The sequence below is a fragment of the Spermophilus citellus genome, assembly GCF_964194105.1.
Source record: "Spermophilus citellus genome assembly, chromosome: 4".
Taxonomy (NCBI): Eukaryota; Metazoa; Chordata; class Mammalia; order Rodentia; family Sciuridae; genus Spermophilus; species Spermophilus citellus.
In genome coordinates this window covers 194,861,079-194,878,629 of record NC_138185.1, presented here as the reverse complement: position 1 = coordinate 194,878,629, position 17,551 = coordinate 194,861,079, and the positions used below count along the sequence as shown (strand labels likewise).

The window sequence follows — 17,551 nt, the reverse complement described above, 5'->3', positions numbered from 1 at the left end:
GTTCTGTCCCTCGGGTAAGGGAACAGGCAGCTAACTCCAAATTCAACAGCCTCAATTGCTCTTTGGCAAGCACTCTATCACTGAGCTACATCCATAGCCCCGTCTCATTTCCTTTTTTTTTAAAGTACTTTTTTTAGTTGTAGATGGACACAATATATTTATTTTTATGTGGTGCTGAGGACCCGACCCAGTACCTCACACATGCAAAGCAAGTACTCTCCCACTGAGCTACAATCCCAGCCCTCTGTTCCTTTTTGAATAAGTAAAAACTGAAAGAAGAAGAAGAAAAAAAACCAAGCTGGGCATGGTAGTACATACCTATAATTCCAGCTACTTGAGAGTCTGAGGCAGGAGAATGACAAATCTGAGGCCAGCCTGGGTTACTTAGTGAGATTATCTCAAAAATTAAAAAGGGTGGGGGCTATAGCTCAGTAGACAGCTCAGTGGAGACTCACTGGAGTCAATCCTTAGTACTGGGGAAAGAAAAAGCAATACCCAGAATTTTTTTTCCAACTTCCTGGTACAACATTGATTACTACTACTGGGAGCAAAAGGGGGTATAAAACAAATCTGAAGGAGGCGGCTTCTTCCATATATTTGATACCATACTCTAGGAGGAAGAGTTATCTACTTATGCTAGATATATAATCAGAAATGACACATGGAATATGAGCAGCTTGAATACATGCATATATTTAATAATGAAACAATTCATTAACAACAAAAATTATAAAAATTCATGAGACCTCGGTGCTGTGGAAAAAAGTGAGATATCAAGGAAAATAAGCAACTGACCCAGAAGGTATGAGTGAAGTGAAGTGAAGCAAAGGCAAATATGGCTAGGATAGTATTATATGATCTGAAAAGGAGAAGGGCTGGAGAAGCAACCAGTTATCTGATTGCTTGGTAATGAGCAGCCTTAATGTATGCTGCACAGAATAGAGGCTATGAGCCAAAGGAAGGCAGGAGAGGAAAAGAAGAATATATAACCCAGGGTAAACAGATGGAAGAGAGCAGGAATTACAGAGATGACTCTAAGGCCTTTTGTTTCCTCTAAAGTCTAAAATAAGTCATAAGTTTTTAAGTGTGTCAGTCAAATTCTATAATCACATCATGAGTAGCACTAGGCACCTGTGAAGAAACGGTGAGGGAAGTGGTTTATAAAAATAAAGGGGTGATATGGATCCTGCTCTACAGAGCTTACAACCTATATGAGAAGACAAATTCTACACATAAAACTACTATAAAATATATTTACAAAGTAACATACATATAAATAAATATACATATGAATAGCCAATATAGGAAAGCTAAGGGGTACTATGTCAATAATTGCTTAGAAGTTCCTAGGAGATCGCTGAAGGCTTCCTAAAGGAAAAACTGTTGGACTTTAAGTACAGTGTTAGTAGAGAGTAGGACATATGCAAAGGTACAGAAGTAGGAATAAATATACCATGTACAATAAGCAAATAAGCTTGATACTAGTTAAGAAGTGAGTATGATGAAACAATAGAGATCAATTGAGTGAAGTACACTGCAATGTTACATCTGGTCCCTAAACAAAGTGAATACAAAATGAATGTTTTCTTTAGGTAAGGATAAGTGGCCACAGGTCCAGGACCAACTCCACTTCTCTCAAGTTTGGTAAGTAAGATACAGAAACCAGCAATGGGATAGTAGAGAAGCACTCAGCTTCCTTAAACAAGTAGAAGGAACTGCTTTCTGCAAGAACTTGTCCAAAGTGGACAAGTTGTGGCAAGTAGTCCCCCAAAAACAAAGAAGTTAAAACACTCAATGAAATTTCCTATGCAGCAGATCTACTATCCTAAGGCCAGCTAGATCCTGGTCATCTCAAGTGTTCAAGCAGATATACTTGTCCCTTGCTACTAATTCTTGATGGGGAGCATATTATATATGCTTATTAAATTGTTTATTTTTGAACTACCCTGACAATCAACTTTGATCCTAACATTTTAGAAATTAAAAAAGAAGTTGAAAAAAGCCCCAATCTATAGGGAAGGCTCACGTCCCTGAAGGAGGACAGGTCAGTAAGGGCTCAAATTCTTCCCTGTTCTTTAAGTGGAAAAGCAAAATATCACACCTTGAAAAGAGGCTGCTCTCAGCCAAACCAAGTAAGACTTCTTTCTTTAAGCCTATTGATCTGAAGCTGTTCCAGGAAAGAAAGACAGAAAAAAAAAAAAAAAGAGTTCAGGTCAGATGTTCAGCAGCAGCCAGCGTCTGACCCTAGATCACGACAGTTCTGCTGAGAGGCGCTGGGTCCCAGTGATGTTGAAATTGACTGTTGGGGCCCAATCTTGATGCCATTTGCCTGTAAAAGAAAAAAAAAGGCACAAGTTCCCACCTTGGTGCTAAAGTAAATGGGAAAAAAGGAGCAGGGAGAAAGGGAGAAACCATTAATTATATCTAAAACCAGGTATGACCTTGGCAGGTAACAATGTGCCATAGCCAAATTGTTGGGGTACAATAATCTCTGATGGATAAGGATAAGATGACTAGCTGGGGTATAAAAATCTTAGCTGCCTAAAAGTGGTTTCTGTTCCATTTTTAAGGTGCACTGTTACACAGTTATATGTAGAATTAAGATATAATTAGCTAGGTAAGAGTAGAGGAGGCACAAGTATAGAAGTAGTATATGATTCTTTTTTTGTTTTGTCTCAGAATTTGCTTTACAGAAATGACCCTCCCAAGCTGGGCACCATAGCACATGTCTATAATCTGACAGAATTGGGAGGCTGAAACAGGAGAACTTCAAGGTCTGCCTTAGTAACTTAATTAAGACCCTCACCAACTTAAACCCTGTCTCAAACTTTAAAATAATAATAATAATAATAATAATAATAATAATAATAATAATAATAAGTCTAGGGAGAAAAAATAGAACAAACAAACAACAAAACAGAAATAAAAGGTCTGGGGCTGTACATCACTAGGAAAGTGACCTTCGGTTAAATCCCCAGTATACCAGGCCTTTTTGAGCAATTAAGTATTAAACCCAACAAAAAAGAATTTAAAAACAAAATTTTAAATATTAAATCTCTCTTTAAGCCCTAAAAATGTTAAAAAACAGAGACTGAGACAAAAACTCCCATATGGTGTAAGTCTTTTAGATTACCACCCTAACAATTTCTTTAAGCGTTCTAGGTCTCAGACTTGAGGAAAAACAGAAATTGATTACAGGTTTCCATGTGCCTACATTAGGAAAAGAGCTTAAAATGGCAGAGTTACAATTCATGTATCAGACAGGGAATGTTTACATTGTAGGGATCTTCCACTCCTTTTCAAAACAGAACAAAATTAACTATCAACACCTCACCCACCACCCTTTCTTACCTCATTGTGGACGTCAAATAAACCCTGCTGGATCTTCCTATATATTTCTTTGGCTGTGTTAATGAAGGCCTGAAGGAGACATAAATCATTTATCAGTCTTAAGGTAGAGAAATGAGAGAAAGCGAATATAAATATTATTCTTATTTGGATTTCTAAGGTGAAGTAGGAATCACCAGAAAGGAGTAAAAATATATGAGTCCCCAAATATCCCTGTTAAGAGCCAATGAGAGTAGTTTCAAAAGGAAAAAGGGAATTTTATGTATTCTGGTACTGCTCAAAGATGTTCCCAGGATTCTGAGCTTGGTACCCTCTTTAGACAAACATGATCTCTTTTCAATTAATTACTGAAGATATAGTCAACACCAGGCTAGGAAAGACTATAGTGGAACCAATAAACAACGCCCACCCCAACTATAGTGAGAGTGGTTTCTAACCCATCTTACCAATTAATGTTACTCAAAGCAAAAGTACAACTTTAGGAATCAGGATAAAATAAAATGGAACAGTACCCTTAAAATGAGACATTTAGTCATTATGACTTCAAGATGCCCTTTCTTTGCCCTTATCCTATAGAAATCTCTTCTATTGAATAAAAGGACAAAGATGGTAATGCAATCTCTGGAGAGCTTTCACTTTTTCCAAAATAGTACCTCTTCAACATTGCAGGCTGTTTTGGCTGAAGTTTCCATGAATATAAGTCCATGCTCCCGAGCAAAGGCCTCTCCTTCCTCTCTCTTCACATCCCTGCGGGACTCTAGGTCACTGCAAGAGATTAATTGGAGAGGAAACTAAAAAAAGATCCAAGTGAAAGAGGAAACTCTAAATCTAAAAGAATCCCATAATGGTTTCAACTGCCAGCTAATCTGTAAAGTATGTAGATCCTACATTATATTCTCTTGTAAAGGATTACTAATTTCTGTAGCCTCTTAGAAAACATGCTTCAACTGGGAGCAGTGACACTTGCCTGTAACCAACCCCAGCTACTTGGCAGGATAAGGCGAAAGGATCACAGATATGAGGCCAGTATTGGCAAATTAATGAAAGTCTATCTCAAAATACAAAATAAAAAGGACAGGGAAGAGCTCAGTGGTAAAGTGCCCCTGGATTCAATCCCCAGTACTGGGGGGTGGTGGAGGGAAGCAACAGAAAAAAAAGAAAACATTCTTCAGATTCAAGACAGTCACTGCATAATACCTTACTCTATTACAAAGAAAAGGCTTATAAAGGCAAGACTGATAAATCACTCAAAACTATACCATATGCTTCTTTTTCAAATGAGATCCAGAAGAACAAAGTAGAAATGATAAAAGGGAAACTCGTAATTGCTAAAAAAAAATAGGAAAGTCGTGATTTCTCATTCTATAGTGCTAAGTGTCTTCGTTTTTACTAGAATCAATCCTCAGGAGAGAGCAAGGAATAAGGAGAACATAGTTGCATTAACTCTCACTAGTCTCATTTCTAGTGTATATATAAGTGGCTTGGCCCCAGGAAATTAAAGTGATATGGTTAAAATTAGGTGATAAAGAAACAAAAAGAGAAAGGGCTTAGAAAGGAAATGAAGTGGTGTGGAAAGACTACAAAGAATAAAAGGGTGACAAAAAAATGTTATACTGTTTGATAATTATTTTTCAAGTTGGAAATTTTCATTTGAAGGTTTCCAGTGTTTCAACCACGAAAAAAAAAAAATCAAGTACTAAGTCCATTAAAGAACAACAAACCTACAGTTTATATTTATTACACATGTTCTGTGTATACCAAGGAGAAATTATCTGTTTAAATGCCAACACTCCCAAATTTGCACCTCTACCCAGATGCTCCTATAAGCTCCAGAATTGTTTGTCCACTTGTATTCTTCATTTCCACAATTATGTAAGAGGCACCTCAACTTAACACATCAAAATCAAACTTCCAAACTGTGACTACCCCAGGCTTCTACATCTCAGTAAATGGCCCAGAACAAAACCCAAGGTGCTGAAATGACCCCTTTTCCTTCCTAACTCCAAATATCCAATTTATCCCAAAGTAAATTCTTCTAGAATGTACCTTAACATCCTCCTTTTCTCTCTCCAGGTCACTACCCTATTCTAAGTCACTGTTCTCTCTGACCTGGATGACTAAAATTGGTATCCTATTGCAACTTTTGTTTCCCTCCAGAGTGATCTTAAAAATCTGATGAAGGGCTGGGGTTGTGGTTCAGCAATAGAGTGCTCTTCTAGCGCATGTGAGGCCCTGGGTTCAATCCTCAGCACCACAAAAAAATAAATAAATAAAAACAAAGGTATTGTTTTCAACTAAAAGAAATAAATATTTAAAAAAAAACTGACGAAGCATCCAGGTACAGTGGTGCATGCCTGTAATTCCAACAACTTGGGAGGCTGAAGCAGGAGACTCACAAATGTGAGGAAGTAGAAGCAACCCAGCAAGACCTTCTCTCAAAATAAATAAATAAAAAGCTGGGGATGTAGCTCAGTGGTAAAGTGTCTCTGGGAACCATCCAAAGTACCACCAAAAAGGGAAAGAAAAAAAAAAAAATGACCAAGCCAGCCATTAACTCTTTAATGCAGGACAACAAGTACAGCTCAACGATAAAGCCATGCATGATGCATGAGACCTTCAACAACATTTCCACCACCACAAATCTCAAATGTTTTCACTGTATTTGGAATAAAATCCAACCTTGTTACTTATGCCTGTGAGGTGCTGTGAGATTTGGTTCTTTCCTAACTTTTCCAACTTCATCTTGCACCATTTTCTTTGATTAGATCCAATACTGGGTTTCTTTCAATACCACAAACTTGCCAAGTTTCTTCTTCCCAGTCAAGACTTTCATACAGAGGCTAACCCTATGTGATACCTATTTTTAACCTTTGCTCAGTAAAGTTTTGCCTATCCTTCTATTTCCAGCTAAATATCACTCTTAATCAAAAACAGGTATCCTACTACTGTCCTCCTACATAGCACTCTTTTCCCTTCACTGCATTTATAATCACTTGTACAAATCATTTCATATTTAAAATGATACAAATAAACTCAGTGTCTTAACATTACAGGTCTTCAAGAAATCAGAAGAACTAACAAATGAATATAATTATCTTGTGTTTGCAGTTATCAAATGCACACCATTACAAACTCAAAAAGGACACCATGAAATACTTTATTTACATATTTTTATATATATGTGTGTGCATATATATTCATTATATACATATACGTATGTATACACACATATACATATATGTATACACACACACACACACACACACACACACACACACGCTTACTTTTTTTCTTTTTGGTGAGATTGGGGATTGAACTTAGGAACACTCTACCACTGAGCTACATCTGAAGCTCTATTTTTGAGACAGGTCTCGCTCAGTTGCTGAGGCTGGCCCCAATCTTGTAATCCTCGCCTTTTTATTTTTGAGGAAAATACATCAACATTCAATGTTAGAACACCACATAAATTACAAAATTAAGGTAGTTCAGTGTCAACATCAGAGCACATCAGATTCCACTCAATATCTTTGTGAAACTGAGTTTTGGGCAGTTGCTGTGATAAAATGCAAGTCATGCCAAAAAAAAAAAAAAAAAAATCAACAGGAAATGAAAGTGGCAGTGTCCAATCTTGATTCCAAGGTTTGAGATGCTCTGCTGTGCCTGACAGAGACACAGGTCATTGGTAAGAAACTGTAAATATTTAAGAATGAAATAAAAATTGTTATTTTGGGGCTGGGGTTGTGGCTCAGCAGTAGAGTGCTCACCTAGCATGCATGAGGCACTGGGTGCGACCCTCAGAACCACATAAATGTAAAATAAAGATACTGTGTCCACGTAAAACTAAGAAATAAAATAAATATTTAAAAAAATATTTTATTTTAACTTATATTTTTCATAAGTATATTTATATTATTTAGAACTATCTACTTTTGTTTGTTTTAGATTTAACTATTTAATAATAAAACTATTAAATATTTCTTTTGGCCTTTAGGTGACAAATTTTTTTTTACTGAAAATAATAAGTGTTGGCAAAGATGTAGAGAAATTAGAAGCCCTGTGCATTGGGGCTGGGGATGTGGCTCAAGCAATAGTGCGCTCGCCTGGGATATGTGGGGCGCTGTGTTTGATCCTCAGCACCACATAAAAATAAAATAAAGATGTTGTGTCCTCCACCAAAAACTAAAAAATAAATATTAAAAAATTCTCTCTCTCTTTAAAAAAGAAGAAGAAGAAGAAGAAGCCCTGTGCATTGCCAGTAAAATGTAAAATGGTACAGTCACTATGAAAAACAGCATGGTGGTTCTTCAAAAAATTAAACAGAATTATCATATGATCCAGCAAGTCTACTTTTGGGTGCATATCCAAAAGAACTGAAAGGAAGGACTAGTACAGATCTCTGTACCCATGCTGACAGCATTATTCACAATAGTCAAAAGGTGGCAGCAATACAAGTGTCCACAGATAAATGGATGAACAAAATCTGGCATATGCATACAATTAAATACTATACATCCTTAAAAAGCAAAGAAATTCTGATATGTGCTACAATATGGATAAACCTTGAAGATGAGATGGTAAGTAAAATAAGCCAATCACAAAAGCATAAATATTTCATGATTCCACTAACATGAGAAGCCTACATTAGTTAAATTCATAAAGAAAGAAAGCAGGGGCTGGGGATATAGCTCAGTTGGTAGAGTGTTTGCCTCACATGCACAAGGCCCTGAATTCAATCCCCAACACCACCAATAAAAAGAAAAAAGAAAGAAAGAAAGCAAACAGAATAGTGTTGCCACAGAAGAAAAGCAGGTGGGGAGATAAGCCCAAGTACTGAATGGTTACAGAATTTGAGAAGATGAAAAAAGTTCTGGAGATGAATGGTGGTGATGGTTGCAGAATACCATAAATACACATAATGTCATAGAACTGTACACTTTAAAATGGTTAAATGAACATGCCTGTAATCCCAGCTACTCTGGAGGTGGAGGCAGGAGGAGCACAAGTTTGAAGCCAGCCTCAGCAACTTAGCAAGACCCTATCTCAAAATAAAAAGGGTTGATGTGTAGCTCAGTGGTAGAATGCCCCTGTGTTCAATCCCTAGTACTGGAGGGAAAAAAAAGTGATAACTTTTAAGTTCTGTATATTTTACCTCATTAATTCATTCATTTTTTACTGAGACCATAAAAGAACCATAAACTGAGAAATTCTGCAGACTAAGAAATTTAATGCCCACAGAGTACCTAGATGACTCCTGATGGTTAATATTCGTAAAGATAAAATTTTACCTTTTATTCCCAATCAGCATGATAACCATGTTGGAACTAGAGTGTTGGCGGGCATCCTCTAACCATGAGGTTAGGTGATTGAAGGTTTCACGCCTACAACAGAAAAAGTTCAGAAAGTGGGTCAGAAGCCCATTTCAAAAGGCCAAAGCAGGGTTAGGGATGTAGCTCAGTAGTAGAGTGAGTTCTCTGCATGTGAAGGCCCTGGGTTTGATCCCCAGCACTGAAAAATCAAATGAATGAATTCCAAGCCCAAAGCAACTTCAAATATATAGGAAAAGGGAGAAAGTTATATTGTATATAGAAAAATATTAAAGAGGTCATCTTTAGCAGAACATGTTGATAGAAAAGCATTGAAGAACCTAAGAATTTCCCTCCCACATACCAAAACTGGCTCACCTTGTAATGTCATACACCAGCAGTGCTCCAGCTGCTCCCCTGTAGTAGGAACGGGTGATAGAACGGAAGGATTCTTGCCCAGCCTTTCCCATCAACATGGCAACAACAAAAAAATCCCAATAAAACTAGGTTATTTCCAGAGAACTGACTTAATCACATACTAGCCCAAAACAAAGGACTTAACTAACAATGAATTTCTATTAGATTAAGAGAATTAGGAAAAGAAAACATGCTTGCCCAGGGAAAATCCAGGTAGAGTCAATATTCTGCAATAAGAATGCAATTGCTATTTTGGGTGGTTGGATTACTCTTCCTATGAAACTGTCCAACAAATTGCTTGATGTTTAACATCCCTAACCCTAGTCACTAAATGCCAGTAGCACTCCAGAATCATCATGACATAAAAGTCCTTTGCATATATTTCTCAATATACCCCAGAAGGGAACAATTGGAAATGGGAATGGAAACTCAGGGTATGTTGTATTTTCAGTCCCAAATATGATGACTTCATATTAATCTTTCTGTTTCTACCCATAAAGAGAAAAATTATCTTAGAATGCCAACACCCTGTGGAAGTTTCTTTCCAATGGATCAATGTAGAAAATTAGATGTAAAACAATTAAATTGAGCATATGCTAAATGACCTTTAGTGATCCATGGATAATAGTAGGACAACCTACCTAAATGTCCCTTGCTGAAAATCCCAACATGGAAAATAGAAATAAGGAACAAGAAAAGATACCCAAAAGCTAGGATAAAATTTTCCTTTAAAAAAATCCAGCTTGTTCACATTTCTAATTGGGCCAAAATATTAAGTTTTATTTATAACCAAGCAATTAGTTAATTCCCCCACATGCTGCAAATATTTGCTTTCTTTTCATGACAAGTCTTTCTTTTTTTCTTAGGGGAAGGAAAAATGTGTGTCTTTTTTTTCTTTTCTTTTTTTTTTTTGTACTGGAGATTGAACCCAGGGAGCTTTACTCCTGAGCCGCATCCCTGTCTTTTTTATTTTCAGACAGGGTCTTGCTAAGTTGCTGAGAGTCTCACTAAGTTACTGGGGCCGGCCTCAAAAAACTTTTTGAGATCTTCCTGCCTCAGCCTCCAGAGTCACAGAGATTATAGGTATGCACCATTGTGCCCAGTGAAGAAGTGTCTTTCAAATAATACTATGTATATCCTGTGCATTGAATCTATCCTATTAGGAAAGGTTTTATATAATTATTTTTGGGGGGTTGGTTTGTTTTTCTTTGGTGCAGTATTGGGGATTTTACCATGGGCATTCTACCTTTGAACTACATTCCCAGCTCTTTCTATTTTTCATTTTGTGACAAAGTCTCACTAAGTTGCAGAGACTGGCCTTGAATTTTTGATCCTCCTGCCTCAGCCTCCTGAGCATCTGGGATTACAGGCAAACACCACCCTTCCTAGCTAGTTCTCACATTTTTGAGATTATTTATCTTCATATCCTTACACAAGGTTGGGAAGTTTGAAAGACAGGAAAACTATGATGAAGACAAAAATAAATAAATAAATAAATTGCCTTCTGATTGTATAATATCAACAGTGACAATACTAACACTATAATAATATTTTAAACTATCTTTTGGCATACACTATGTGTCAAGAACCATAAGCTACAATTACATATATTATCTCACTTAATTCTTTTTAACAGTCCTGAAACAAATATTACTATTATAATTCCCCCTTTGAAAATGGGAAAAATAAAATTTAAAGAAGAAAATTCAACAACAGGCCAAAAATCATAAAGCAATGCTAGAGCTATAATTTAAATTTAAGATCTTAGTGCTTTTTCTAGCACAAAAGTTCTTTTTTTTCTTAGCCATTATATCATATAATCTAAATCAGGGTTTGAATGAGGGAAAAGAAACCAAGTGCATTAACCCTAAGGCTACTTTTGTAAACATACAAGAATCTCTCCATAAAAGAATCACATAAATATTTAGTGACTTTTATAATTGCTAGAACATCTAAATCCAAAAACAAAAAATAAATTCAAAAGTTCTCCTTCGTAATACAATACTTTTGCCTCCAAGAGCTTACATAAAGTTTTATATTTATTCCCTAATAATCCCTTTAATCTCTTACTTTTTCTCCTCTTCTGCTATCATCGAAAGTCCTCTTCTACTTCCCCAAGTCCTACTAGGAACTAAAAGGCAAAGTGAGGGAAGCCCTCATGATGGTTCAATCACATGGTGGCATTTCACTTCACAACTGAAAATACTTCCAGTGGGTCATCAAAAAACCTTTAAAATCTAATCACTCTACTTACTTCTTCATCTCTGTCCAGTTCATGAACCAGTAAGCTAGAATGAGTAAGTGATTCCACTTAGGCTAGTCTACATCAGTTTCAGGTATCCTTGTCCATCCCCAGTAAGAAATCTGAAGTAGCAAATAACTAAGACGGAGTTTTGTTAAAGAGAATGCATAACTTTCTATTTCTTCCAGGTGGGAGCATTCTATTACACTTGTTTTTTGTTTTTTTTTTTTTTTGTGTGTGTGTGTGTGTGTGTGTGCAGGGGGCAGGGACAGTACTGAGGATTGAACACTGGGACACTCTCCCACTGAGCCACATCCCCAACCCTTACGTCAAGATCTCACTAAGTTGACAAGGATGGCATCAAATTTGTGATCCTCCAACCTTGGCCTCCCAAATTGCTGGGATTACAGACATGTGCCATTATTCCCAGTTCCTGTATACTTCTAAAGCATATAGTTTGAAGTATCAAATTTTAGAAAGTTGGATACACTCTATTTCTAAGAATCAAAATGCATTCCAAAGCAAATACAAATTAATTTGAGATTAATCAATCGTTTCCATTAGCTATAGTACAATGCCTCTTCCTTAGCCTGTGTATTTGAGAATGACACATACATATCCGCATAAACACAGACACACATGTCAAAACAAAACAAAACAAAAACTAGTAAGCGTCTCTAAATTTTTATTAATACCAGAACAGTGACAACAAAAAACTCTGGATAACCTGGTATGTTTAAAATATGCAGCATGAGCAGGACATGGTGGCACACACTTATAATCCCAGCAATTTGAGAGCTGACACAGGAGGATCTCAAATTTGAGGCCAACCTTGGCAACTTAGTAAGATCCTGCCTCAAAATGAAAATTTCTATTTTGAAAAATATACATCATGGATCTGAAGGTGAAGCTCAGTGGTTGAAAGAGCACTGGGATATAAGGTCCTGGGTTCAATTTGTAGCACCAAAAAATAAAACAAAATATCCATTTGATAATCTCTAAACTTTTTTTTTTTTTTTTTTTTGATACTAAGGATTGAATCCAGGGTTGCTTTTACCACTAAGCTACATACACAATCCTTTTTATTTCTTATTGAGATAGGGTCTCACTAGATTACTGAGGCTGGCCTCATATTTGCGATTCTCTTGTCTGAGCCTGCAGAGTTGCTGGGATTACAAGCATACCCAGCTACATAAATGTTTTCATACAGGATAGCTTTAAAGTAAAGGGATGAGGGATGGATGGATCAAGAAAGTAGGAAGTCAAGGTGGGTAAGCGATGGGCAGGAGATCAGGGATGACAAGGAAGAAATGATCAGGCTTACCCAGAAAGTTGTAGATAAGACACTACATCATAAATATGAATCTTTTAGTTTTTGCAAAGCAAATAGCTACAGTATTATGAAATCTGCTTTTTATGATTCAGCAAATATTAATCTCGGAACAATTTTTAAAAGAGAACAGAAATGAACTAGGCCCATTTAAATGGCCAGTATTTCTTAAGAATCCTGTCTACACAGTAGTGGCTCTCGTGATTCAATAATATCTCATATGAGCATTTAAGGAAGAAAGAAGTCAGCAGCCAATACATGAATGACCATGACCATACCACTAACTCACACCTACTGGATTTTTCTCCTGCCATCAAAACATCCATTTTTGGAAGTGGTAGAGGTTTAAGTTAAAGAGGTAGAATCTAACTTATATCAGTCTTGATACCCACAGGCTTCATTCTTTGCCACTTCTTCCGAAATCTATGCTGTACTCTCTGTGGGGTCCAAATCTCCCTTTTCGGGAAATACAAAATCAGGGTTGCATTGCTTAATTAGGGTAGTGACAAAAAGTCACTAGACCTCAACAATGAAAGGGAATAAATACATAGCAACTGTTTAAAAAATATAGAGTTAACCTTGACAGCAGATACAGAGCAAGATTTCTTAGGCTTTAATGGTGGAAAAAGGATTGAAAACAAAAACTGGCCATTTAAATGAAACAAGGTCGGAAGTTATGGATGTCAGACAGGAGTTAATCACTATTAAAAATGTAAAGTGATTCATGTTCCTGTAGTTAGGGCAACTCAACAAAGTGAGATGGAAAATCTAATCAGATCTGGGAATGGTGGTACACACCTATAATCCCAGTGACTCAGGAGGCTGAGGCCGTCTGGACAACATAGAAAGAAAGACCCTATCTCAAAATAAAGAATATAAAGGGTTAGCAATGTAGCTTAGTGGTAAAAGACCCCTGGTTAAATGCCTAGTGCTGGGCGTGGGGGTGGGAAGTATTTGTAACTGTAAAAGGTGAAAAGTAAAGCGTTCCCATCTCATTGATTTCTCTCTTCCCCTATTTCATCACCACCAATAGACCCACCCTCTTTACCCTTTTCCCTTGCATCAACTTTTATTGTTCTATTTGGATCTTAGTCGGGGATAAAATTATTTTGTCCTCTCTTACCGTATCCCAGATTTGCAGTTTGATTTGTTTTCCATCAATGTTGACCATGCGGGCCCCAAACTCCACACCTTCAGAAAAGACCAAGAGAAAAAAATGTGATTCTTGGGAATAAAGGACATGTTGAGTGAGAGGTTAGAGCTTTTCCTCAATATTTTATGACTTAAGCTTCGTATTCAATGCCACTAAGCCCAAAACTGCCGCTATTTGCTCCAGTTAATTTTATTAATTTGTTTCCTTTTTTTAGAATTAAAAAATTATATTCTAGGTGATATGACCTGAGAATGTAACCAAAAAGTAGATAGGGGAATAAAGCTAAAAACTCAAATTAAAAAGGTGAATAAATTCTTTTTGGTACCAGGATTGAACCCAGTGCTATGCAACCACTGAGCTACACCCCCAGCCTCTTTTTGTTCTTTTAATTGTGAGACAGTGTCTCACTAAGTTGCTGAGGCTGGCTTTGAACTTGCAATTCTCCTGCCTTAGCCTCCTCAGCTGCTGGGATTACAGGTGGGCACCACTATGCTCGGCAAAAAGGTAAATAAATTCTTAGCAATGTTTTAACACTTAAATTTGATGAGGTAACATTTTGTAATTTCTTTAAATACTTGTAAAATTAAAAAAAAATTCCCAACTTTCAGAGTATTCTCTAGTCTCTGCATGAAACATTTCTTTCTGTAACTTTTTGTTTAAAAAAAAAAAAAAAAAGAGCCCACCTAAAAAAATAGATACAAGAATGATACATTTCACATCACCAATAATTCCCAGAGTTCACTGGAAAATTGCACCCCTACAGCATGGAAACTGGAAATCTGAGTAAGTTTCTGGTTTACTTGGCATTATTCTTCTCTTAAGGTAATGTCAGGCCAAAATTTAAAAGATGGTCACTTATTTTAAAAGCAATAAATTAAATATTGGTGTGGTAGTGCACATCTGTAATCACAGTGACTCAGGAGGCTGAGGCAAGAGGATCACAAATTTGAAACCAGCCTGGGCAACTTAGTGAGACCCTGTCTCAAAATAAAAAATTAAAAAGGACTGTGTAGCTCAGTGATGAAACACTCCTGGGTTAAAACCTCAATACCAAAAAACAAAAACAATGAATTACAAGTCAGATCTTTATCCTATTATTTATTTCATATAGTACTTCACACATGAGAAATTCTAACTTTAAAGTAAGAATGATGACTGATCTAGCTTACTCTAAGGGCTGATATGCACCTATTAGTGATCCTATGCAGATAAGCACAATATATCTGAAATACCTCAACTTCAAGGTGCTGCACGTAGCAGAAAGGTATAAGAATTGCTTTTTACTACTCCAACTGCTTTATCAAGAATCACATGGGCCAGGTGTGGTGGTGCACATTTGGGAAGCTGAGGCCTGAAACAAGATAGTGAGACCCTGTCTCAAAATAAAAAACAAAGTTCCCCTGGGTTCACCACAGCACCAAAATTAATAAATAATCACACAGTAACCATTGAAAAAACTCACTAATTCTTTCTGGACAACAGGAATGGAATTTCAATGGGTAAAAATTAATATGTAGAACTTTTGTCTCTTTCATGCAGTTTCTTCTAGTTGTATACTAAGACATTTTGCAAATGTATTTTCTATCCATCTGCCTTGTATGTTATGGTACACAGAACTGAACTCAGAAACACAGGTTCTACTGGACTCTGGGATAAAGTTCATTGACCACTTCATTCCTTTACTTTAAAACTTGTTAATAGGGTTATTTCCCCATTACCCTCAAGTATTTAAAAATTTGGTACTGAATTTTGTTTCTCTAACTTGATTCTTTTTAATGATACAAGATTTTGAACCGGGGGGACACTTAATCACTGAGCCACATCTCCTTTTGAGACAGGAGCTCATTCAAGTTGCTTAGAGCTCTGCTAAATTGCTGAGACTGACCTTGAACTTGCAATTCTTCTGCCTTAGCCTCCCTGAGGCAGGGATAATTGGCGGATGCCACCACACCTAGCTCCAATTGTATTCCTGGCTACTCTCCATTTGAAACTTCCAAGTTCCAGCAGTATTAAATTATTTGTTTTCCAAAAGTGACCTGCCTGATCTTTGCCATCCTGGTCTTTGCAAATGTTATTCCCTCTTGCCGTATTCATTTCCCCCTCATCATTACAACCCCTTTGCCTAGCTAACTCCTGCTCAGTAGTGATTTTCAGCATTTCCTGATAGAAATGGAAGCCTCTCCTTCCATTTGCAATACAAATTTGATAGTATCTGCCCCCAGCCCTACCTCCTTCACCCGAAGACTACAAATAATTGACAGGAAAGTACAATGTTACCTAGTTAAGCACTGTGTTTTTAGTCCCTACCACAGTGTCAGTATTCACTTAAATATTCATTAAACAAAATAGTTTCTGGTTGATGCTATCCTCTAAATCCTTTTTTAAACTCAACAATCATTTAGCTCTGAATAACTTCGTGGAGACCAATGGTAGCTTTAGGTTTCCATACTGGTAGGACTTGGAAGTAGAAACAGATTAACAATGGGGATCTTGGGGCTGGTAGCTCGCTTGCCTGGCATGCGTGCTGCCCGGGTTTGATCCTCAACACCACATACAAAGATGTTGTGTCCACCGAAAACTAAAAAATAAATATTAAAATTCTCTCTCTCTCTCTTTAAGAAAAAAAAAAGAATGGGGATCTTTAGATTTTATTTAAATTTTCATTTGCATGGCCAGAAGGCTAGTTTTACATATATTGTTATTTGGGTTGGCTTTACCGATTAGAGCACCTCCAGGTTGCCTCATCACAAACGTGTGGGAGATGGTAATATTTTCCATGACCACCAGTATGTTTTCAGAACTCTATCAAAAATTTTTTAAAAGAGGAAAGCTATCACTTTTAGCTGTCTTTTCATTCTAAGGCTGGGATGGTTCTTCAATTTGCTTTTTCATCTCCAACATACAAAGGTCCATATATTAGTGTTTTCTTTGAAAAATACATGAGGTTGGTATTTATTGCGTTTGAGTTTCTGATAAGGCAGTTATGTTTTCATGGGATTTCCTATAAACATAAAAACTACAACTAGTCCTTAAATCACATTCATCTTTAAAATTACCTTTCAATTATTAACTCCACATTTATCAGCGTTTAATTAGTTACTCTTCATTTAACATAATTTCGGATTAGTTTAAAGTAGTGGGGGTAACTTTTTACTTCGAACATTTAAGGCTGCTAACCTATTTGAGCAGTTTGGCTTGTCTGATTTTATCTGTTCTGGAACAAGCAGATACACCTACCTATTGTGAGGTCGTGGACAGGCTGAAACCGCTTGTCTGTGAACTGCAGGAGGAGACATGACTTCCCCACACCTGAAAGAGGAGGACATAAATTCCAGCAAGAACGCGGCCCGAGAACTTTCCAGCTGCTACACTCTGGGCGTCCAGGACTGAGGAAGGGGAGCCCGGAGCCCCGCCCCCGGCTGCCCGCCCCGCCCCCCGCCCGCTGGTCTCGAAACGCCCAGCCCACTAAGTGAGCCCCGCCCCCGCAACCCGATTTGGGAGCTTCAGATCCCCGCCCCAGCCTTGAAGGCGGTCCACCCGTGGGTTACCTGTGTCCCCGATGATGATGTACTTGAAGAGATAAGCATAAGTCATGGTCCCGATTCCGCAGTATTCCGGGTACGCCCGATTTCTACAGCCACTTACCTCCGACTTCTCTAGCCACTCAATCTACCGATCTCCTTATTTTTCCCCTCCCCGGCCCCTCTAGCCCGGACCACGTCTCTATTGCTCTCCCCAGAAATCCTCACTCGATCCGG

At 37.4% G+C, this 17,551-nt stretch overlaps 1 protein-coding gene across 1 annotated transcript; it reads right to left on the bottom strand.

The window, feature by feature from the left end:
* Nucleotides 1-682: 682 nt before the first annotated feature.
* On the bottom strand, nucleotides 683-17,522 carry RAB2B (RAB2B, member RAS oncogene family). The gene is made up of 8 exons (XM_081289844.1): nucleotides 17,342-17,522; nucleotides 17,031-17,102; nucleotides 13,764-13,831; nucleotides 9,030-9,112; nucleotides 8,634-8,726; nucleotides 4,002-4,113; nucleotides 3,352-3,420; nucleotides 683-2,329 (listed from the first exon to the last, which is right to left on the bottom strand). Exons 1-8 carry the CDS (start codon nucleotides 17,385-17,387, stop codon nucleotides 2,222-2,224), a joined length of 651 nt encoding a protein of 216 aa, XP_081145970.1. The 5' UTR covers nucleotides 17,388-17,522; the 3' UTR covers nucleotides 683-2,221.
* Between the last annotated feature and the right edge of the window lie 29 nt (nucleotides 17,523-17,551).

Excerpts from the sequence above, each read along its gene's own strand:
- RAB2B (XM_081289844.1), bottom strand. The coding sequence starts at position 17,387 with ATGACTTATGCTTATCTCTTCAAGTACATCATCATCGGGGACACAG. Across the intron at positions 17,103-17,341 it reads CATCATCATCGGGGACACAG|GTGTGGGGAAGTCATGTCTC; the intron begins GTAACCCACGGG and ends CTCCTCTTTCAG. Across the intron at positions 4,114-8,633 it reads ATGCTGATTGGGAATAAAAG|TGACCTAGAGTCCCGCAGGG; the intron begins GTAAAATTTTAT and ends AATCTCTTGCAG.